We start from the raw sequence: 22,135 nt of genomic DNA, 5'->3' as shown, positions 1-22,135 counted from the left end.
TTTAGAATTGTGCTGGGCCCAGGGTGTGCAGCCCAGAGGCAGCACAGGTGGGAGAGGGGCTGAGCTACTCCTGGTGGGAAGAGCTGAGTAACCAGGGACCTAGTAGGATATCCAAGACTTGGATTCACATCCAATTGGGAAATTTCAGAGAATAAGAAATAGTTTTATTTGAAAAAATGTTTTTAAAGTATCCTGAAGAGCTGGGAGCATGTGTCTTGGCTGCAGACACACGCTTTGTGCCCAGCTATGGGGTTTGTATCCAGCCCTGATGGACTCATTGCAGGATGCAGGTGCACACCTAACTTTTCGGGGTGTGAAACTGTTGGCCAGACCTTGCCTTGCCTGCTGGGCCACAAAAAAACCAACTTTGAACTGAGAGGAAAGGCCTTGGGTGAGCAGAGTGGGATGGGTACCAAAGGCCTTGGGTGAGCACAGCAGGACGGGTACCGTACAGACACAAAAGCTGCACGGGAACACTCAGCGTTTTATACCCCTTTTTTATTCAAGTTCCCTCTCCTCTCTTGGTTTAAATCGGGACCTCAGAGTGGACAGGGGGGTCAGAGGCCAGCCATGATCAGCCAGCCCAAGAGGCCACGGCCCAGGCGTGTGAGTGAGAGCTATGATGAGAAGTGTGAGCGGCGGCACGAGGCGCGGGAGAACCTGCGGCACCGCAACAACACAACGACCTGCAGGCACCTGGGCAGGGGGGCAGAGGAGCCCCCCCAGAGCCCCCGGCAAAGGGAGTTCCTCAGGAGGAGGAACCTGGTGAATGATGCTGGGAGGACGTTGCCAGGACAGGAGCCTGAAGCATGCGTTGCCCCGGACATCTCCTGGGCACCTCCGAGACCGCCCGTCCTGCTCCAGGTAACGGCAGCCCCAGGGCACAGCTCAGTGCTCTGCCTGCTCCAGCCAGCACCCACTAAAAGCACCCACAGCTGCCCCACAATGACATCTAAGTACAGCCAAGAAGTGAGAATGCACCAACAAAAACAGTGCATTTCCTCACAGCCTGCAGGGTTGGGCATGGGTAAACACCATCACCTCCCCCCCCAGCATACTCCTCTCCCGTTCCCCAAATCCTGACCCAGAGAGAGATTTTCCACCATTTCTCCAAGCACAGCCCCATATCCTAGCTGCCAGTTTAGTTTTGCACTTAGACAAATGATTTTGTACCTTGAAACACCAGGCTTTGCTCCATCACCTTCTGTGTTAGCAGGAAGGAGCAGGAGGAGGCTTCCTGGCACTCATTACCCCCCTTGTGCTGCACAGCTAAAGGCTCAGATCTGCAGGAAGGGGCATTGCAAAACACCCCAGAACAGATTTGCTTCTAAACTTATAGCCCATGCAAAATGAACAATTCCCCTGGTATGCTGGGAGTTCATCCTGAGGCTTCCTGAAGCTGCATGAGGAGTCAGACAGGAGCTGAGGTACAGGCACACCCTGCAGCTCTCTGCAGCACAGGAGTGCAGAGCAATTACCCACCTCCTGCTGCCTCTTGGTTCACTGGGTTTAATCACCTGCTAGACAGCAGGAATCTGGAACAAGAATTGACATGCACACAGCTCATGCACTGTGCCTTCCCCCTTTGCTTTTGCAGAGGTAGAAAGGGGCAGGAGGGGGCAGGGACAGAGGGGTGATGGGGCAAGCACCCCACTCCCCCAGCAGAGCAGGTACCTCTGCTCCAATGCAGCCAAACGACACCAGGACCCCTCTCCCTCCCACCAAGTGTCCTCATCTTTTCCATTAATATCCCAAGACACTTTGGAGAGGAGGTCTGTGTCCTGTTCTGCTGTACCTTCCAGAAGCCAGGTTCCCACAGAGCTGTGGAGCTGCTGTAGCCAAAGCAGCAGATCCCTGTGGATTTGCCATGGTTTCCTGGCAATTCCTTGATGCTCTGTAACCCAGGCACTGCAGGTACAGAGCCTGATGCAGCCACAGCCCATTTTGCAGAGATGCTGACTCCAGCTGCCCTCTCATTCCAGCACCCACGGAGCTGCCCCACGTTTCCCCCTGCACATTCCCAGCTCAGACTCAAGGCTCCCCTCGGCACTGGGGCAGAAGCTGTCCCCAGGAGAAGTCTCTCCCTGAACACCCAAGGTAGGTGAGGGATGGAAGATTTACCCCCTCAGCCCGAGTTTCCCCTGCAGGTGTTCAGAAGCAATTCTCCTCCAAGAGGCAAAACAAGTGCCCAGGCAGCAGCAGAACTTCACAGCCCCTGGGTTGGATCAGCCACATCTTTCTTTTGCTTTGCATCCACAGGGACCCAGACCCTGACACAGCCAAGCTCAGGAGCGACAGACTCGAGCCAGCAAACAGAGTAATCCAAGCCCTGTCCTCCTCTCCTGGGAATTCAGACATGGATTTCTCAGGCTGCAGCCCCAGCACCTCTCCCCTTGGCATTCACCAGGCACAAACCCCCAGACCTGGGAAGCAATGTGTGGGTGCAGGGGCTGCAGACCCCCCAGGACCTCACTAACACTTTCTTTTCTGTTTTAGCTGTGGAATAGCAGTTTTCAATAAGGTAAGTGAGCAGCTGACAACTGGCCTTGAACTCCCACAATCTTTAAAATCTCTGCTCCGGACAAGGACTGGTGCTCAATTTCTGTAATATCCAAACCTGACCCTGTTCCTCTGGGAGAGGCAGAGGCACCTCTGCTGCTCTGATGCAGGCACAGAGGAGAGGTAGGACTGCAGCCCTGGCAGTTCCTGCAGAAAATACTTTCACATCCCTGGAAAAAACAAACACAGCCCAGCAGGACCTCCTCCTCCGCCCAGACTGGGCAGATAATTTCAGTTTAACCTCTAAATGTTTGGATTTTGTAGCCATTTCGTAAGACGTTTATAAACTGAAGTAACGTATCCTTTGCAAAAATCCTAGTTGGATTTTTGTAGCCATTTCATGCCATGTTTATGAAGGGAAGCAATGCAGCATTTTGTACTCATTTGCCTTTTCCCTTCCAGGAAATGCTGCAGCTCTCCAACTACCTGAAGGTGGGTACCAGGTACTGCGTGTGTCCATCAGGGAAACAGCTCTGCAGCCAGCAGAGCACTTTAAAAACATCATTACTGATAATAATAATAATAACAAACAATATTAAACATAACCAAGAAACCTACAGACAAGCTTTCTGAACCCACAGACCTGCCTGACCCCCCTGGGTGGCAGAAGCCCCATCCCTGAGCTGTGTTGGGGGGATCAGGGCTGGCTCTGGGGGTCCCCACTCACTCACCCCCTCTCCCCTTGCCCACAGGAAGCTCTGCACCGGGAGCTGCTGCTCAAGCAGAAGATGCTGATTTTGCAGGAACTTTTCTCCACGTTGCTGCAAGCATCAGAAAAATCCTGGCAGGTACCAGTGAGATGCACGAGGGGGTTCCTGCTGGGGGAGTTAGGGGACTGCTTTGCTTGGAGTTTTTCCTCTTCTGTTCCCCAAACAGATTTTTTCCAAACATACTTTGCTTTCAGATCAACAGGGAGTTTAAAACACCTTTCTTCTGTAAGGTTTTGGAGTTTTGTTATATCCTTGCCTTTCCCACTTTTTATTAAACGAAAACCAAAGTGTATAAGTGGGGGAATGAACCCAAACAACCTTCCACTCAATTTTCTTTCCTAGTCACAGCAAGTTACAAATGTTTTGGAGGTTTTTTCCTTTGCCCCAAATCAAAATTTTAGATGCAAACTGGGACATCCAGGTGCTGGCAAACACAGTGACCACTTCTGAGCCTGAGGACACATTATTAAATCAAATATAAAATTGCAGCTCACAGTGCAATTAAAAAACTGTGGCTTCAAAGTTCTACTGGGGCTGAAAAGTGAGCGATTGGGTGAGATGGTGTAAAAAAACTCAAGTTAGATGCTCTGTGGTTAGAAACTTCCGCCTTCGTTTGCTTCTTAAAATATAACATGAGCAGGAAAAAAACCACCCTGAGACACCCTGCAGGAAGTAGCCATGAAAACTCAGATTAGAAACAGGTGGGTGCACTTTGCTTCTGCCATCTCTGCTCCAGGAGAGACTTTTCTCCTGCCTCTGACATTCAGTCTGTCCTGGGCTAAAAATTAATTCCCCCTGGAGCTGATGGAGCTGCTCAGGAGCATCCCCTGGGAATGCACAGAGGGAAGGGGCTGGGGGCTCCTCTGGGAAGTACAGATCCTACACCACAACTGTGCCATGGAAACTGATGGTTGGGTGCCCATTTCCAGGCCTTGGAGCTCTAAGGGTGGAAAAGACTTGGACCAAATTGAGCCACAAGGTTACAGCTTAAAACATAAGGGAAAGAGAATCAGAACACAGGCAACCAGAGCATTGGAGGTATATTGTGTAGCTCATGATTGCACACATCAGTTCCATTGTTTGGCTTTTTTTTTTCTTCACCAGGGTCAGCTGAATGAAGATAAACTCAAGTGTAAGCTAAGGGCACTTGAAAATCAGCTGCAGGCCTGCACCCAGGTAATGTCCAACTGCTGAGCAACAAACATGGGTGAAGAAAAGCACAAAACCAAAATCCTGAACCATGTAATTAGGTCTAGTCTCCGTTTCTAGAGCAACCTGATTAGATATTCATCTGAAAATTATTTTTCCTCTTTACTAAAGCAATGCTTTGCAGCAAATTAGCAGTAGCATTTACACAGTCTGCATTTACCAATATTCAGGCTTAGCAAGACTAGGAATATGTCAGATAAAACCCTTCCAGCACTTTGATTCTTCCTTTAAAGAGTTACTCAAAGGAGTGTGTGAAGAAAATCCTAGTAGAGATGGAGGACCAGAAGCAGACCTACGAGCAGAAGGCAAAAGAGGCTCTTCAGAAGATGCTGGAGGACAAACTGCAAACAGAGCAGGAGCTGCAAAGCTCTCAGGTAAGCAATGTTTTATACCTGGCTTTGCTTTGGTCTGGTCTGGTCTGTGACAAAGGGCCCCCACATTCCAGGGAAAGGTGATGACTGTCTTCCCATTAGTAACAAAGGTGCAAAAATACCATATTTTAGCTACTGAGCAAGGTGCAAAGCAACCTGGTAGTGACCTGTGCTCATTTTGAGAGCCACACATCAGGTTGTTAACAGGAGCACCCAGCTGGGGGAATACACTGCTGCCTGGCACTTCAGGTATAATCTGCACACACTCCCCTGGCTCTGCACACACAGAACAAGGCACAGAGACAGCCAGGACATGGAGATCTCCAGAGATTTCTTCTGGACCTGCTCTTTAATATGAAAAGAGATTTTCTCCAGGAGGAACCCCGTGGGTCACACCAAATGGCTCGCTGCTATTTTCAGACCAGTGAATAATTTGTACCCCAGGGCTCAGCAGCTTCCTAAACCCTCCCAGCAGCAGAGGAACCGGGGTTCCACAGGGTGCCCGTGTTACTCTGACCATCAGATGGCATCAGCCCCACACAGGCTGTGCAGGAGGAGCTGGCACATCCCCAGCCCCAGGCACTGCCCACCCTGGGTCCTTCTCTCCTCCCCAGAGAAGCCTGGCAGTGATGAGACAGGACCTGACCTTCTGGAAGGAGCATTTCAACACTCTCAAAGCTGAGCTGACCAAGACAACCACAGCACACACCGAGCTGCAGAACAGCTTCCACGATCTGCAAAGTGAGCTGCAGGTACATCAGTTCCTCTGGGGAACAGCATGGGATCATGGAATGGTTTGGACTGGGAAGAAAGACCTAAAAAGTCATCAGTTCCAAGCCCTCCCACTAGACCAGGTTGCTCAAAGCTCCATCCCACCACCCATAGAAGTTTGTATTTTCCTGTTTGCAAGCAGAAAACCCCAAGCTGAGTGCCATAGATCATAAATTCCCCTTTGATGAAGCACAATGCACCCCAGACCTCAACTCTGGGCTGACTTTCTTTGTGTGCCCATGGCATGGTGGTGGGGCTGGGCTGATCCTGGGGCTTTTCTGACCCCCAGAGAGCAGAGGGACAGAGGGAGCAGCTCCAGGAGGCTCTGCACATCCTGCAGAGTGAGCACACTGAGCTCCATCACCAAACCAGAGCCTTGCAGGAGGACAACAACCTGAAAGCTGAGCACATCAGCACCGTGGAAGGTATGGGGTGCAGGGTGGGGGATCTGTCCCCCAAATGACCAGGGGACATAAGGAAAATACTCTTAAAAATCCTGGTCCTTAAGGCCAAGAGCAGATGCATGCAAAGGGCTCCCTCTGTGCTGCACAACTCAGCAGCTCACGAGAGCCTCTGGTTTCCAAAGGGCTCCTGAAGCCACTTCCAACCAGATTAAAGGACTTCAGAGAAGCCAAGTGACTTTTATAGAAGAAAAGTTGGAATAGGAGCCCTGTAAAAATTGTCAGACCCAAATCCAGCCCTGCAAGCTGGCCCATAGGGGAGGCAGCACTCCATGCTGCCTGCACACAAACATTTGCTAATGGGGCCTTAAAATACCAATTCAGGGAGACTCAAACTTGGCTATTTTAAAACACTATTAAGGAAGAGTAAATAGGTGGCTGTTCAACTTTCATATCAGGTCTCACATGAACAGATTTAAAATAAACCACAGATTACTAGAGTGTAAGGCACACCAGAAAAAGCTGCCAAAACTGAAAGGGCAATTAACAGCTAAAAATCACCCCCCTTCCAAGAAGAAAGTTCAACACAGCCAACAATATCCACTTCTCTTTAGATATGTGGGGAAAGTAGCAAAAAGATTTACACAAACTTTTAATTTCTTCTATCGTTACTGCAGATAAATTGCAGAAAGCACAAAATGAGAAGGTAATGCTGGAGGCAACAATCAGCCATTTAAAAAGTAAGTAACACAAAGATGTGGGAAGTAAGAGACCTGCCCTAGTGCTGGGGACAGCAACAGGGACTTTGTGTGTTCACAGCCCTGACAGAGAACCAGAGAGAGGAGCTGAAGATCCAGGAGGTGATGGTGCAAAGGAAAGGTCAGGAAACTCTGTAACTCCCCCTGGACACAGCAACTTTAGGCCTGACTCTAGGAAAAGTCTACACTGGTTTAGAGCCAAGGATTATTTTAAAGCTGCACAAAACGAGTTATTATATTTTGCTAGGTAATGTTGTAAGATAAGTGTATTTATGATGGCCAACACTTAAAAAAAATAAATTTCATGGCAAAATTCTACTTCAGTGGCTATGCCATTTTTTCCCCAAACAAAATACATTATAGTTTATAATTGCAATTACAGCTGTAATTGGAAAAAAGTAACGAAAGGCATTTTTAACTCTTCTTCCCCTCCATTTCTGGCAACTACTTATATTTATTTCTCTAAAGATGAGGAACCTGTAGCTACAGCAGGAGCAGGTCTGTGACAACTACCTCAGCTCCTGTGCCCTCTGCTGTGTGCATAGCATACAAATATTATCTTTAAACTCTGCTGAGTAAACAACATCTAAAGCAAACTGAAAGCCTGGGCTTGTTTCTCATCAGAAGCCTGCCTGTTTTCTAGACCAGGTTTTCACCACACAGCCCCCACCTCTCACTCCCACCAAGGAAAACCAAAACACTCTGGTCGAGCACCCAGAGGAGGAGGAGGAAGGAGAAGAAAGTCTGAAGGATGAGATGCAGAAAAGGACATCCCAGCTTAGAGCAAAGGAGAAGGAGGTGAGGAGGAGACTACAGGGACCAAGTTCTGGCAGGGAGTGAAGCAGCACAGCACACCTGGAAGGGACATAAAATGGGTAAATCCTGTAGGGGTGGTCTCTGCTGAATTGGGAGCATCCTCACCTAAAGCTCCAGAGCAGCAAGAGCAGGGCAGCAGCAGGGCTGGGGCAGCAGAAACCTCTCCAGACAAACCCATCCCTGCTCCCCTGCACAGGAGAGGCACAACAGCCTCAGGGAAAAGCCAGAGCAACACTTCAAGAGCTGGAATTCACCGTGAGCACAAAGAAGGGAGAGAGGGAAAAGAAAAGGCTTGCAGGAATGGCCTCCTAACACAAGCAATGCCCTTACAACCAGGCTGCAAAAAAATTCAACGCTTTCTAGCCTTTTGCACACTCTTTTCCATCGAACTGTGCCCTCAGACAACCAAGAGCCCCACACTTCTCACAGCAGCACCCAGTAAGGATTTATAAAAAAAGAAATTTTTACTTACCGTGGCAGAGTCCAGAGCCGAGCTGAGGAGGGCACACACATCTGACACCCCTTAGCACCACCTGGGGTGGGTTTTATAAAGTGCAATCACAGCAAATGGGAACAGCTGTGGGGGTCCTGCTCCCCTCTCTCCTTCCCCCCCTGCGAGGGCAGCACAACCAAAGTGCCTGTCCCATGGGTCCAGTGTCTCCCAGGGTTTAAAGGACTCTGCAATGGCTCTCAGAGTCAGTGAGATGCAAAATAAACATAAAAATGAGAGGTAAGCCCTACATCTCCTTCCTGACCTGCCACATTCTGCAGTCACAGAAATCACCACAGAGTCACAGAGTGCCTGGTTGGAAGGGACCCCAAGGACCCCCTGGTCCAACCCTATAAGCAGGAACACGATTTAGATGAGAGAAGGAGAGGAAGCGTTTCTCTAAATTTAACTCAATTTAGCATTTAACTAATTAATGCTTCCTGCCCTGTGACGGGGCAGATGGCAGCAAGGCCCAGCACAGGCCAGGCACTGCCACCACATCCCCAGTGACTCCGAGGGCTGTGCTGTCCCTGTGGGGACACAACAGGCAGCAGCAGTGACACCCCCAGCACCAGGGGCTGGGTGTGGGTGGGGGTCTGGGTGGGGGTGTGGATGAGGGTCTGGGTGAGGGTTTGGGTGTGGGTGAGGGTGGGATCTGGGTGTAGTCTGGGTGTGTGTCTGGTTGGGTTGTGGGTGAGGGTGTGGATGGGGGTCTGAGTGTGGGTCTGGGTCTGGGTGAGGGTTTGGGAATAGGGCAAGGGTTTAGGTCTGGGTCTGGGCGAGGGTTTGGGTGTGGGTTTGGGTGGGGGTGTGGGTAGTTAAGAGTCTCTTCCCCTCCTTTCTCTGCCTGCAGTGCTGGGAGCTGCGTTCTGAGCTGGAGTCCCTGTGCAGGGGGTACCAGGGGTGCCTGAGCACTCTGCGCCGGTGCCGGGATGAGCTCCGGGGCCTGCGGGAAGAGGTGGGAGCTGCTCCTCACCCCCTGCCCTGGGCTGGGGTCAGGGTGGCTCTGAGGAAAAAAATTGCCCCCCCTCCCCCTTTATTTGTGCAGTGTGGAGAGATGGCGGATGTGTTCCCTAGGGATGAGTTTCCTCTCTCTTTCCCAGTAACGTTCCCTTCTCCTCACAGAGGCAGCATGGCCACTGGATCCCTCTCCTGCTGGTGGTGGCAGCAGTGGCCACGGCCACCTTCCTGGCAAGCTACAGGCCATGAAGGACCTTCCTGCTGGCTGAATTCACTGCAGGAACAACTCCACGGGTCAAACCTGGCAGCTGAGAGGACTACAAAATCCTCTCCCTCTGTTCAACCCTGGATGATCTCTGCTAGGGTCTGGCAAAAGAAACTCAGCTCAGGGAAGTTTTCGAGCACAGACCCCTCCACTCCCCCTCTCTTGCCATCTCCACATTAATCCACAGAAAGAGGGATTTTCTCCTCTTGGAGCTTGTCTTTTACAGTAGCACTTGTCCCTCCTTCAGTAATCATAGTATCAGAGGGGATGGGGTTGGAAGGGACCTTAAAGATCATGAGGGACTGTGTGACACCACCTGCAACAAACAGTAAATATGGTACAGAGCCCACAATAAAGTTCACAAATTTGAATTTGAATTTTTTTATTAATCCTCAGCTGTTTACAGCAAATAAATACACCCTGGTTTAACAGGGCAGACTGAGCAGTCTGGATGGAGGCTGCTGAGCAGCTCTGAGCGCATCGATGGCTCTTCTGGGCCATACACGGATTTAATTTGCAAGTGGCCTACAAGGGCTCTGGATTGTCACAACTCAGCCTTTGGTGCACGCAGGGAACCAGCCCCTTCTCCTTGGGCCCTGCTGTGAGGGAGGCAGAGGCCAGAAGTTTGTGTTTTACAAAGCAACCGCTGGCAGAGTCACCACCTCGCTGGAAATCTGGAGATCCACAAAGTCTCTCTGGGCGCTGAACGCCTTCCTCAGCTCCTCGCACCAGGCATCCAGCACCTCCGCCAGCTCTGCGCAGAGGCTCTCCGGGATGCTGAAGGAGGAGATCCGGACCCTGAGCCCCTCTTTAATCCTGGGGCAGAGGGCTTGGGCCGTGAATACCCTGAGCGGTGTCAGCGCCAGGCAGTTCTCGGTGCCCTGCTCCAGGGAGAAGGTGTACGCTGCGGGGTAACCCAGCAGCACCCCAGCCACGGTGCAGAGGTTCCAGCCCGCCGGCACCACCTCGCTGGAGGACACCGGGCCGGCGGCCTCCGCAGCCCCGAGATGGGCCAGGAGGGCAGCGAGGTGTCCCCTGATGGCCTCGGCTTCCTCTGGCCCGCAGAGCGCCGGCCGCTGCCTCCCCGCCGAGACATCCATGAAGGGTGCGGGGTGGGCACCCAGCACGGCCGCCACCCTCCTGCGGGCCAGCGCGGGGTGAAGCAGCAGCAGGGCCGAACCTTCCACCCGCAGCAAGTGCAGGCGGTGCGGGACCAGCCCGGCTTCCCTTAAGCGGCTCAGGTACCGCCGCAGTTCGGCGGGGCCCGCGGCACCACAGTCGTAGAGCAGCGCCGGCTTCAGCCCCGCCGCGACCGCCAACACCTCCCCGGCCAACTGCAAGGCACGGGCCGCCGGCAGCCGCCATCGCCGACCGCCCCCCAGCTCCTCCCGAGCCGCCGCCACCAACAACCGCGGCGCCGAAACGGCGAGGCCCGCCCCGGCCTCCGGGCCCATGGCGGCGGGGAAAGGCGGAGAAGGCAGCGCAAGGCCTAAGGCGGCCCGGGAAGCCGCGGCGCTCGCGTAGGCGGGGAGCCGGGGCGGAGCGGGTGAGGCCCGCCCGGGAAGGTCGCTCCGCCCCCCCGGCTGGAATAGGCCCGGGCCCGCCTGGAAAGGCCGATCCGCCCGGCCCAGGCGGATCGGCCTTTCCAGGCGGACCCGGGCCTGAGGTTTTTCCCTGGAAAAAAAAGCAACAATAAATAAAAACTAGGCAAGGTGATACTCTCTCTCCAGGTGGTTTCATTAGAGCGCGGGTTTTATTTGTTGATTTATTTATCCCTCTCTAAGGATCAAGTGTTTATATACAAGGTTTGGAGCGGATTTAAAAACAAACAAATATTACAGGCTTGGAAATCTGCTTTACACAGATCAGTGGCTGAAGCAAACAGCTGAAAAACGGAGGAGGAGTTAAAAGGCCTCCCTGCAATCCCCAGGAAGCATTTCCAAATAAAAGGACTGGGGACTGCTGAAACTGAATCTCAGGTTTACAGATTTAGGTAAGGCACTTTTTTTGAATATATACAAGGGAAAGAAGCCCGGCCGCTGTCACTGTGCTGGCAGGGGCTGTGCCATGTGCATGGTGGGTGCTGGCATGGGCCACCCCTCCTGGTGGTTCTGCAGCAGGCGGTACAGCTGCTTCAGGTGAGCCACGATGTTGTCCTTGATGTCAGGGGTGGAGATCTGGAGCCGCACGCTGCCGCTGTCAAAGGAGCGCGTGAAGTCGCCCGAAAACATTTCATAAATCATCCGGGCCACGACGGGAATGACCTGGGTGAAAAGGAGTCCCTGGGTTTTAGTTTAAATCACGCAGCACGTTCCTGATCCTGGGCAGGAATCCCCAGCTCTGGGTGCAGGGGATGTTTTCCACAATAATTAATTACAGAATGTTTGGAGGTCTCTTCCAACCTAAGCTCATCTTGTCCAACCTTTGACCAACACCATAATCAGCTACTAAACCATGTCCTTAAGGACCAGCTCCAAACGCCTTTTAAATGCCTCCAGGGGTGGTGACTCCACCACTGCCCTGGTCCATCCCAATGCCTGACAACCCTCACAGTGAAAAAATATTTCCTAACATCAGCCTAAACCTCCCCTGGCACAGCCTCCATCCATTCCCTCTGCTCCTATCACATCCCTCAGGAGCAGAGGCTTTTTCCCTCCCCGCTGCAACCTCCCTGGAGGCAGCTGAAGAGAGCCATGAGGTCTCCTCTCAGCTCCTCTTCTCCAGACCAAACTCACAGTCTAATAATCACACACAGCCACAGATCTGTGCTATGTGGCACACGCAGTGCCTGTATTTGCCATCACCAAACCCACCAGCCCTGGTCCCTGGTGGGGTTCCCTGGTGTCAGTGACCAGGCTGTGGCACCCCTCACTTCACAGCATCACCTCCTACCTGAACCACAATCAGCTTCCTCTCCCTGGGTTTTCCATCAGGCCATTCTTCTCCAAAACAGAAGTAGATTTCATATGGAGGCTGTTTCTCAACTTGTCCTTTCTGATGGGCAATCAGCTCTAGGAAGAAAAGCAGAGTGCTGGGGGGTTGTCCTCTTTCTGTTAAGACATTCATACCACAACCCACCTCCTAACACTGTCCCAGGTCTCCCCCACACACCACCCAAAGCCCCCTCTTACACATACACAGATTAAATCTTGTACTCAGAAGAGCTTTCTTTCAAACCAATGTTTTTCAGAGCATTCAATGACTGCACATCCACTTTTTCCCCTGGATCCCAGGGAGCTCCTCCCCACAGCAGCACCCTGATCACAGCCCAGACTTCCCACACCAGCACACAAAGCTGTTTTCCAGATGCAGAAGTTACCTACCGCTTAGGAATGTTTCCAGACAGAAAAGTTTGACTTTCTTTTGCCTCTCGATCAAGTTTGGTGTGGTGGAGGAGGGTGCACAGGGGCCAGACCAGTACACCTTACACTGGCAGAGCCGGACGGCGTAGATGGCGTGGCCACTGACCTCCAGGATCAGTCCCCTGTCCATAACATCCAGCAGCCGACTTGTGAAAACCTTCTGCCTCTCGTTGGTGATCTGCTCTGTTCCTGGAAACTTCACTTGCTCCAGACTGATGGGCCCAAAGAGCTCCTCCTGGTCTGGCATGGGGCCCAGCTCCCCGTAGAAAAGTCTGCAGCCCTGTGGGTTGCTCACAGTCGTGGTCGGGCCAGTCTCCTTCCCTCGATATTCAAACTTGATTTCCAGGTCTGTCACTGGGAGACAAACACTCAGTGTGGCTTTTCCTGCAGCTTGTCATGCACTGCGTGCAGAGACACAGCAGGCAGCCCGTGCTGCAGCCACAGGGGTGTTTAATTGACAGTTCTCCACACTAACGAGCAAACAGCCACAGGAAAAGTCAAAACAATTATTTGTTTTTTTTAAAGGACAACAACGGAAGCCATACAAATCCATCTACCTACTTGGCAGAGAGCTGATCCAGAGCTCGGGGCTGCTGAAGAAGTCATGCTGCAGTGCAGTTGGGGGCATTTCCATGTCTAGAGGCTCATTCTTTGGCCACACAGCTTCAGGGCTGCAGTTTTCTGCAGCAGCTGGAGCCATCGGAGAATCTACAGAAAGGAAACAATTCTTCAATTAACTGAGATTTAATTTTGAGCACGCAGCAATTTACAAGCCAATATCTTCACCAGTACACCAGTCTGTGCCACCAACCATTGATATTAAGAAATGGAAATGTCTCTTGAATAGGGACATGCTGAGACTGATTCAATTCTTCCTCCTCTTCATCATCAAGATCATTATCCTTTTCATCCCACGGAGCTGAGCCAGTGGAACCTGCAAACAAGCACATCCTTGTGGGTGGCTCATCAGTGTGAAACACTGAAATGCACTTCTGGAAACAATAATGTTATCTTCATATCAGCTCTGGGCAATAAGGAAAATTTATTTGTGAACTTGTTTGTGAAGTGTGCACAGATGTATGGGGAGTTATATGTGAGAAAGGAGAAATCTGACCTGTACAACATACAATTTTCAGTTTAATACATAAATCTTGAAAGCTGAGGATACAGATGAACTATCACCAACACTGGACTGTTCAGCAGAAATCACACATCTGTGCAGAGCTTTATTAAGAGCCTTCTGAGTTTCAGCACAGCCGGGCTGACCCCTGGCAGCTGCTTCCCACTGAGCACAAAAGCAGCTTGAGAGTTAATGCTGTGGGGCGAAGGGAACTGCTCCAAACCCAGCCCTGTGTCAGCAAGGCCCTCACCTGGATTAATGATTGATCCCTGGGACTGTGGGATGTCACACACTTCATAAATTTTAACAGGATTCATGGGCACCTCCTTGGTGCCATCGTACATCAAATTAAATTCCCGGCTTTTGTTAAGGGCACATCGGAGCTGGGCTTTCCACTTGGCAGGGTCTGGCTCATCCACTCCTTCCTGGTACTTTCCCGTTTCCACAGCCCAAGCCTGAGGACAAAGTACACTGTGCTCAGTCCAGCCCTCTCGACACAGCTTTTATCACACAAATTTCCAAACAAATTCACTGTCAAATTATCTTGTAGAGGTCTTAACTATGGCTCTTCTGATAACAACAGAAATCCCCACTTTAACAGCTTTTCCCATTAAAAGAAGGGGGGCAAGATTTAACCCCGAATTTCTAAAAACCATTACCAATCCTGAGCATGCACCTTCATACAAGTTAAGAAAATAAAAACTGTACAGGATTGTGCACTGAGTTTTCCCAGGTGTCTCAGGTTCAATACAGAAGTTTTTTTTTTGACCGTGAGCCATGCCCTGCGTGGGAGGAATGGACTCGACTACAATGGGTGCAAGAGCAGCCCCAGACACCCAGCTTAAAAAAAAATAAAATAACCAGACTATCAATCAAGATCCCTCCAAGCAGAAGTCAGAAATTGCCCCAAGGAGCACAGGTTAAAATGAATCCCCTGGGATAAGGATATTAAGGATAGCAGTGATGAGGACTGGAAGTTTGGGGTGGACCTGTCAAGATTTACATGTTTAATGCTTTGCTGCCAAGAACAAGGCAACTCCTGCATCCTAAACTGAGCAGGTGAGGCAAATACCAGCAATGCTCCAGAGTCCAGACAATCAGACATCTTTGGTGGTTGGAAGGGGTTAAAGAACTCAACACCACTTCAGGCAGTGCCAAGCTTGGCATCCAGGTGCACAAAACGGCTTTTCTGATGCCAAAGAAACGGGACAAAATGTGCCTGGAAACGACACCCAGATGCCTACCCAGCTCCTGGGCAAACAATTGAAGCCTTTGTCTCTGTTTAAGAGCTGTGTCCCTGCTGTCCCTCACCTTGAAGATGGTGTTCTCCTCCTCGTGCTGTGGGCTGTGCCGGGTCGCGTGTTTCCAGGGGATCTGAAACCTCTTGGCTTCTCGGTTGAGCCAGATCAGCCCTGGGTACATCCCACTGTCCACCTGGGCTACCAGCCACGGCTTCAGCCGGACTCTCCGCGGGTGTAGTGCCATTGTCTGCAAGAGACAGGGTACAACAGCTGCTAAAGCTTCGTTGAGACTCCTATGATTCACAAAAAAACCCCAATCTGATGGAAAAAGGTCCCTGTGCCGCGTTACCGCTGCTGCTTGGTACCTCCCCGCACGGTGTCGGTGACATCTGCCAGGAGGGGTGACAAAGACATCACCAAGTGGGGAGCACAACTGTTCCAAGAAGAGATGACTGTTCAGCCCCCCAGCACAGTTATTTGTGTCAGCTGAGTGCACGGAGGAGGAGCCCTGACCCAGCCTGAGCAGGAGGTAAAGGCAGGAACAAGCCACAGCAGGAAGAGAGCAGAATTCCAAGAGCCTCCACGTACACCCCAGAGAAGGGGCTCATCCCATCTGGAGCTTCTGCAGTCGTGTCAGACTGAAGGAGAAAAACCAGCTGGGGGTTTGCCCCAGGTGAGGTACAGGGGGAAGCATCGGGCTGAAGCAGAGGGGCTGTTCTGAAAGGCATTTCAAACCTTTTCCCTGAATGATCACTGACAAACAGCACTGAGTAATAACAACCAGGATGTGGGTCACAAGGACAAGTCTTGAAGTCTACACCCCTGCTAAAATTCAAGTGATGCTGACTTAATGTTGGTTTTAAAAAAGAAATAAAAATTAAAATCCTGCAGTTAACTGATGGAATCTGTTGTTAAGTAACCCCAGGTTGCTAATACATTTGAAACCAACAAAAAATATTTTCCTTGTGCAGAACTGATACAAAGCCAAACAAACAGAGCTAATGACTGTCCCTCTGCAGAAGGAGACAGCATTTGGTATCTTTAGATTTGGGGAGGGGACTTCTATGTTACATGTGTGCTTAAAATGTGATTTTCCCATATAATTTGTAAAGTCTGAAACAGATGTGAGAAATTACAGCTTTTCCCATTAATAAAGCACTTCCAGGATAAGTAAAACCATTGCCATAAGCTCCAAGTACTCCTGTGGGAGTTGCAAAATGTATCCATTAGGAGAGACACGGGAGATAAAAAAAAATCCTATCCAAGAACTAGTCTAGGAACAGGTTTTATTGGTTCAAATACCTGCAGATCCCATTCAGATGCAAGCATTCACACAGAATTAATTTGACCATGATTTATGTTATCTGTTATGCAAAGAAAACGTTCAGATTCAATTGCAAATCATCTTTAAGTAACAGTTTTAAAGTGTGCTTTGTCAAGCTCCTAGGGACATTAGCAGATGGCTTCCCAGGAGCCGTAAGGGATCAGAAAGCAATCATCAAAATCATTTCTGTGTGTCTGAAACTCTGCTGTGTTAGTTATCCGGGCTGAAAATCCTATTGGAATTAAACTCTCAAGAGCATGTTTGCAGAGACACAAAGTCCAGATTAATCCTGGAGTTAGAACTGAGACCAGAACCAGGCATCCATTTCCCTTGCAAATAGGGGAAAAAAGTGACTCCTGGTTGTCACAGAGCACGTCACAAGGAGCCCCCTCTGCTCCTAACATCCCAGCCTCTCAGCACAAACCTTTGCAAGACCAAACCCACCCATCAGGGAGGAAAATCCATCCAGGCCTGTCCCAAACAGAAGACATTGTCACCCAGGCTGTGCTGGCACTGTCCTCTGGGGTTTGGATTGTCCCTCAGCTCACAGGCAGTGTCTGTCAACAGCCACATTTCAATCCTTTACAACCTTTTATCACCAGAGCCTTGTTGACATGATAACTGAGAGCAAACCACCTTGAATCCCCTGGCTGGGCTCAGACAGTGACTCAGCCTCTTGCAACCTTCACCTTCCATCCAGTGGGGTCCAGGACTGCCAGAGTGCTCCCACTCCCACTCCCGGAGCTGGAAGGGTGAGCTCGGGGAACGTCAGGACACTACCAGTTGGATTTGCCAAGGGAGGCTTGGCCCTCACTCAAGACTCCTTGGAGCACATACCCAGGAATCCTTCAGTTTGCCTTCTTGCCACCCAAACTGGCTGGTGCAGGGAGGCAGTGAGCACATCCCTGCACCGGGTGCATTTCCCCTTGCCATGAACTTATTCCCTGCACCCCAATCATTATCAAGTCTCACCCTTTTCCTTGAAGAGGAGGAGACATTTCACCCCCACGAGAACAACCAGAGCAAACTGGGGCAGGAGCAGCATCCTGCAGCCACTTCCTCGATGGGTGCAGATGAGTGACCAAGGTCAGGGACAGCCCTGGTTGACTCGGGTGACACTGGGGGTGTGACAACACACCACGCACCAGGAAAACACAACCAGGAGCCTGTCTCAGCCGGGGCTCTGCATCTGCCTTTGCCCCCTGCCTGCACACTCAGGCTCTGCCCTGTGCCCAAAGCAGCCTCTCCAGAAGGAAAGGGTCTTCTCAGGGTTCATCTCTGAGATCCCACCGACCTCAGTCCTTTCTCATGACCTTATTACCCTCTATTTAGTGGACTGGGATTCAGCTTTTCAAAGGCAAGTGGCTCAGCCCTTAACACCACCAATCCCACAGAGAAACAGGACACAATTTCATTGGACTGTCTCACACCCTACACCAGGAACTCAGAGTTCCCACCTTCCAGAGCTCCATACATCCCTTTTCTTGCAGCCTCCCGTGTCCCCCTACCCTGCACAGGGAGAACAACCCCACTTCATCACGATTCACCCCTAAAATTCACAGTTCCCACGCCCCAACCCGGTAACCTCAGCCTTTTGCCATGCCGGGCAAACCGTGCAGTTGTGAGGGCCACGAGTGACACCGATTTGGCTTCTCGGGGTGGTGACAGCTGTGGTCCGAAAAAACCTACGGCTGAGCGGGGTGGGGGGGCACAAAGCCCCCTTGCCCCAACTCTGGGCCTCGCTTTACCCCGACTGGAAAGACGTAGCCTGGGGCTAGAACAGCGCGGGCCACGGAGGCAGGAGGGGAATGCAGCCATAAAGGATTTTTCCAGCGGGTTTTACCCTCCCGGCTGCCCTCGGACCCGGGGACCCCCCCCTGCCCCGCGTGTTCCGGGGCTCAGATCCTTCCCGCTCCCCTCCCCGCAGACCGACCCGGAGCCCCGCACCGGACGGGGCCTGGCGGAGAGCGGATCCGCGGGGAGGGCCGGGCCGGTCCTACCGCGCAGTTTGGACCCCCCCTACCCCGCGCAACTTACCGCTCGGGCGGGCGGGGAGCGGCTCCGCACCCCCGGGGGCTCTGGGCCGCCCCGCGGGGCCGGGGCGTGGGCGCAGGTGCGGGTGCGGGGCGGTGCCGGGAGCGGAGCGCAGCGGGGCCGGGGAGCGCACCCTCCGCGCACACTCCGCGCCCGCTCCGCCCTCACCTGCCCAGGTGCGCCGGGCGCAGCCGCAGCCGCGTCCCGTCCCGCCCCCGGAATAGGGAGGGGGCAGCGACAGGGGGGTGAGAGGGTGGGGGATCCGCTCCGCACCCCCGGGGGTGTTGCGGGGGGGGATTTGGCTCCGCGCCCCGGGGCTGAGGCACCGCGGGTGTTGTGTCCTCCCCCGCCCCGAGGACTCACGGACAAGCGGAGCTTCCGCGCCGGAGTCGTTTCACCACGTCCCTTTTCTCTTTCTTTAGTGGGAATATTAGAGAACAACCCAGCGAGTTCCCGGGGTGGGTTTTGTTGTTTTTTTTCCTCGCATACCTGGCCCAGCCGGTCCGTAGCGTGGGACAAGGACAAAACCTAAAGCTGTGATTCACGCAAAGCCGGGGGCTTGCGGTTCTGATTGAAAAGTGTAAAAATGTTCCTCTCCTCTGACACTGTCCCTGCTCACACCTCCCTGGGGCTGGGGGGGGGCCCGGAGCATCTCCCCCAGCCCAGCCACGGCCTCCCGTGTCACTGATTTTCCTCCTAGGTGGAGAACTGTGACTCAGTGGTGAATCTTGGTTTCAAGAGATCATAAATTAATTCACTACTCAGTTTCAATGGAACAGCAAAAAACAGTGGGGATTCCCCTTCTTCCCATCATGAGCACAGATGATGGTGCTGAATTCTGAATTTGGAAAGGGTGAGACAGCACTGACAGGGTGGGTTGTAGCTGGGTTTGGTTAGTGGTACCTGAGCATTCCCAGTGTGCAAGCCACGGGACAGCTGCTCCTGTACCAACCCCTCCATGGCCCTGCTGCCTTGCTGCATCAAAACGTGCAACGTTTTGGACCATTTGGTGAGTGACTGGGAAGCCATGCACAGAGCTGGGCTCAACTCCCAGCAAAACTATGAGGGATCTTTGATCTCTCCTCAAACGTGTCAGCACTACAGCTACAGTTTTTCCTCCCTGCATTCCTCCTCTCCACGTGTCCGTCCTGCCTGGCGACAGGAAAATTCCAGGATGCTTCAGGTTTGATTTCCTTGTGGTCTGATGCTCGGGGAGCTCTGGCATCAGACACCAGCAGTGATGCTGCACGCTCACCACGAGCCCTGGGAGCAGCTCTGGGCAGAACTCTGCTCTTTGAGGCCCACTCTAAGGACACTTGGGAGTGCCCAGCCCACCAGTGGGGTTGGCAGAATTTAAAATAGTGGAGCAGTGAAACAAAAGGACTCAGCCAGGGCCATCCAGCGTGGGCGAAGGATCGAGTCTTGCCTCTGGTTTCATTGAAGCTGGTCCTCTGGCCAGGCAGCTGTGTCTGCCTCCACCCTGCTGCCTTTGTTACAGCCTCTGCTGCCTTCACCAGTGGTAGCACAGATGCCAAACACATGAGTCTTCCCAGCCCTCTGCAGGGTTTGTTGGTTTTTTTTTTTTTTCCCCTCCTTGAGTTTCTACCAGGAGCTGCATGTGGCAGCATGTTGGGTCAGGGAGCTGATGGGAAATGTGCTGTCTTTTTCCATGCTCTTGGCTGGGAAACTCTGCAGCTTTTCAGCTGTATAGGTGATAATTTAGGGAGAGCTCATTAGGCAGGACATGTAATCAGATGTTACCTGTTTGCAACTGATCATCCAAAGTGTTCAGTGACATAAGATACAAAACATTGATCTGAAACCTTCAGGCAGCCAAATAACACCAATCTCTTTACTCAAGTGTTTTTAGTAAACATTCTTTTTATTTTTAGCTCTCTCTGCATATGTTTACCTCCACCAGCATCTTCTTTTCAAATCAAGTGAAGTAATCCTGTGGCTGACAAACTGTACTTCATAAAGTGACACTGTGCTGGCTGAGAGCAGCTCTGTCAGCACAGTCTGCAGAGCACACACACTTTGGACAATGAGAGCATCTGCAGAGGAATTTTCATACCAGGAGCTACGGGATTTAATTTCTTTCAGTGCTAAATTAACATCAGTACTTTTATCAGTGTGACTGGATGTCAGGAAACCTGCAATAGCCCCAGCCAGGCTGTGTAGCCCGGGTCTCTTGCAGTCCTTTGTTCCAGGCTGGAAAAGATTGTAGTCATCAAACAAAGGGGAACCATTTTCTCTCCTGGGAACAGATCACTGAGTTCCCATAAGGCAAAACACAATTATGCAATGGAGCAACACAACATCCTGGGCATGTGGAGTCTTGCTGGGGCTCTCAGCACTCACATTCCAGCACGCAGCCTCGGTGCAGGGGAGCAGCCCTGAGTGTGGAAGGGCATGAGGGGACCTTGGAGTCAGGGGCTGGAGCATTTAGAAAAGGAAGGACTGAGTTTATTGGTTGTGTTGCCTTCTTCAAGGCACAAAGGTAAACAAACAGGATTTGTCTACGTTATGAGATAAAAGTGTACGTTTTCACTGAAAGAGAGAGGTGTTCATCTATCCAGCAGCTCCTCTGGTCCATCCCATCCATCTCCATCCCTCTATCCTCCCTTTTCCATGAGGCTCTTAAGTGAAACCAGGCATTGCCTGGAGATCTGTGTGTACAGAAGTGCCGGGTTGTACCATAGTCCTGAAAATCTCTCTATAGAAATACACATACAGGCTCACATGGAATACCCCTGATGGGCTACAAGTGGGAGCAGATTTAGAGCAAACCCTGGTTTTACAGTGGGACATGAATGACTGACACTTTTTTTTTTTTCCATATGAGAAATTCTTCCCTAAACCAGCAAAAAATGATGGAAAAAAAGCAAACAGCCTAAATCCTTCTGGATCTTAGCATTACAGAACTAAGGAGTCCATTGTTTCCTATTAATACTGCTCCAATCCTCTTAAAAGAAGAATCCTATCTGGATGTCAAGCTGGCTCAGAAACATTTATAGCTACAGGTCACTGCTTTCCAGCTGACACAGATAATGGCTGGATTCAGAGCACCTGGGATAATACAGATAAAAGCTGGTGGCTCCAGGAAGGAAGGGGAAGAAGGGAATGGGGGGGGAGTCTGGAGGAAGGAACTGTGGTGAGCAGGGCAGAGCTGGGAGCTGTGCTGTGATACCCGGGTGAGCCATGTTCAGTGGGAAGGGACAGCAGGAGGAGAATGCCAGGGGATCAAAGGGAAGAAAAGGGGAATAAGGAGGACTTAGTGCTTTAAAAAAAATAGGGAAATAAAATGTTCTGGGGGTTTTTTAACTGAGAGTTTTAAGAACAAATTGTGAAAGTGAAACAGGCATCTTTGTGTCTATGTACACTTCCTAATCCTCCTAATCATTTTATTTGTAGGAAAGCCTGTAGTAGGCCTTGAGTTAACTGTACATGTGCATCACAGAGGTGCTGGTGCTAGTGGTGTTATGTGCATATTTGTTCAGGATTTGCTCCCTGCAGTGGTCTCTATTTCACTGAAAAAAAAACCCTAAAGTGAAGCAGGTGGGGGCTTCATGGGTGAGGGGAACCCGAGCTCACAAATTCTTTGCCATGAAGGAATTAATGTGCAAAAGGCCTCTGAGCATCTAAAGTTGGCCAGATAAATGGCCAACTAAATAGGGCACAGCTTGGAAGGTCTGAAGGCCCCAGTGACTAATGGGGGGGAATCTCCTAATGATCTTAGTTATT

At 51.4% G+C, this 22,135-nt stretch overlaps 3 protein-coding genes across 5 annotated transcripts; 1 reads left to right on the top strand and 2 right to left on the bottom strand.

Annotated features, from left to right (window-relative positions):
* The first annotated feature begins 570 nt into the window (after positions 1-570).
* On the top strand, positions 571-9,681 carry TRAF3IP3 (TRAF3 interacting protein 3). 3 transcript variants are annotated; one of them, XM_071768157.1, is made up of 15 exons: positions 571-864; positions 1,983-2,097; positions 2,260-2,317; positions 2,497-2,521; positions 2,962-2,991; positions 3,252-3,347; positions 4,374-4,445; positions 4,712-4,852; positions 5,464-5,601; positions 5,910-6,045; positions 6,699-6,761; positions 6,841-6,900; positions 7,423-7,577; positions 8,939-9,043; positions 9,211-9,681. In XM_071768157.1, the coding sequence occupies exons 1-15, from the start codon at positions 571-573 to the stop codon at positions 9,292-9,294; spliced, it is 1,572 nt and encodes a 523-aa protein (XP_071624258.1). In that variant the 3' UTR covers positions 9,295-9,681. The 3 variants fall into 3 exon arrangements, with proteins under 3 accessions (XP_071624258.1, XP_071624259.1, XP_071624260.1); XM_071768158.1 differs by lacking the exon at positions 6,841-6,900; XM_071768159.1 differs by lacking the exons at positions 6,699-6,761; positions 6,841-6,900.
* On the bottom strand, positions 9,676-10,893 carry C25H1orf74 (chromosome 25 C1orf74 homolog). Its single transcript, XM_071768164.1, has one exon. The coding sequence runs from the start codon at positions 10,762-10,764 to the stop codon at positions 9,943-9,945; it is 822 nt and encodes a 273-aa protein (XP_071624265.1). The 5' UTR covers positions 10,765-10,893; the 3' UTR covers positions 9,676-9,942.
* A 142-nt stretch (positions 10,894-11,035) lies between these two features.
* On the bottom strand, positions 11,036-18,562 carry IRF6 (interferon regulatory factor 6). The gene is made up of 8 exons (XM_071768347.1): positions 18,395-18,562; positions 15,104-15,280; positions 14,043-14,247; positions 13,484-13,606; positions 13,234-13,380; positions 12,634-13,026; positions 12,203-12,321; positions 11,036-11,574 (listed from the first exon to the last, which is right to left on the bottom strand). Exons 2-8 carry the CDS (start codon positions 15,275-15,277, stop codon positions 11,353-11,355), a joined length of 1,383 nt encoding a protein of 460 aa, XP_071624448.1. The 5' UTR covers positions 15,278-15,280; positions 18,395-18,562; the 3' UTR covers positions 11,036-11,352.
* Positions 18,563-22,135: the final 3,573 nt, after the last annotated feature.

This window comes from Heliangelus exortis, chromosome 25, assembly GCF_036169615.1.
Source record: "Heliangelus exortis chromosome 25, bHelExo1.hap1, whole genome shotgun sequence".
Taxonomy (NCBI): domain Eukaryota; kingdom Metazoa; phylum Chordata; class Aves; order Apodiformes; family Trochilidae; genus Heliangelus; species Heliangelus exortis.
This window is presented reverse-complemented; position numbering and strand designations above follow the sequence as displayed.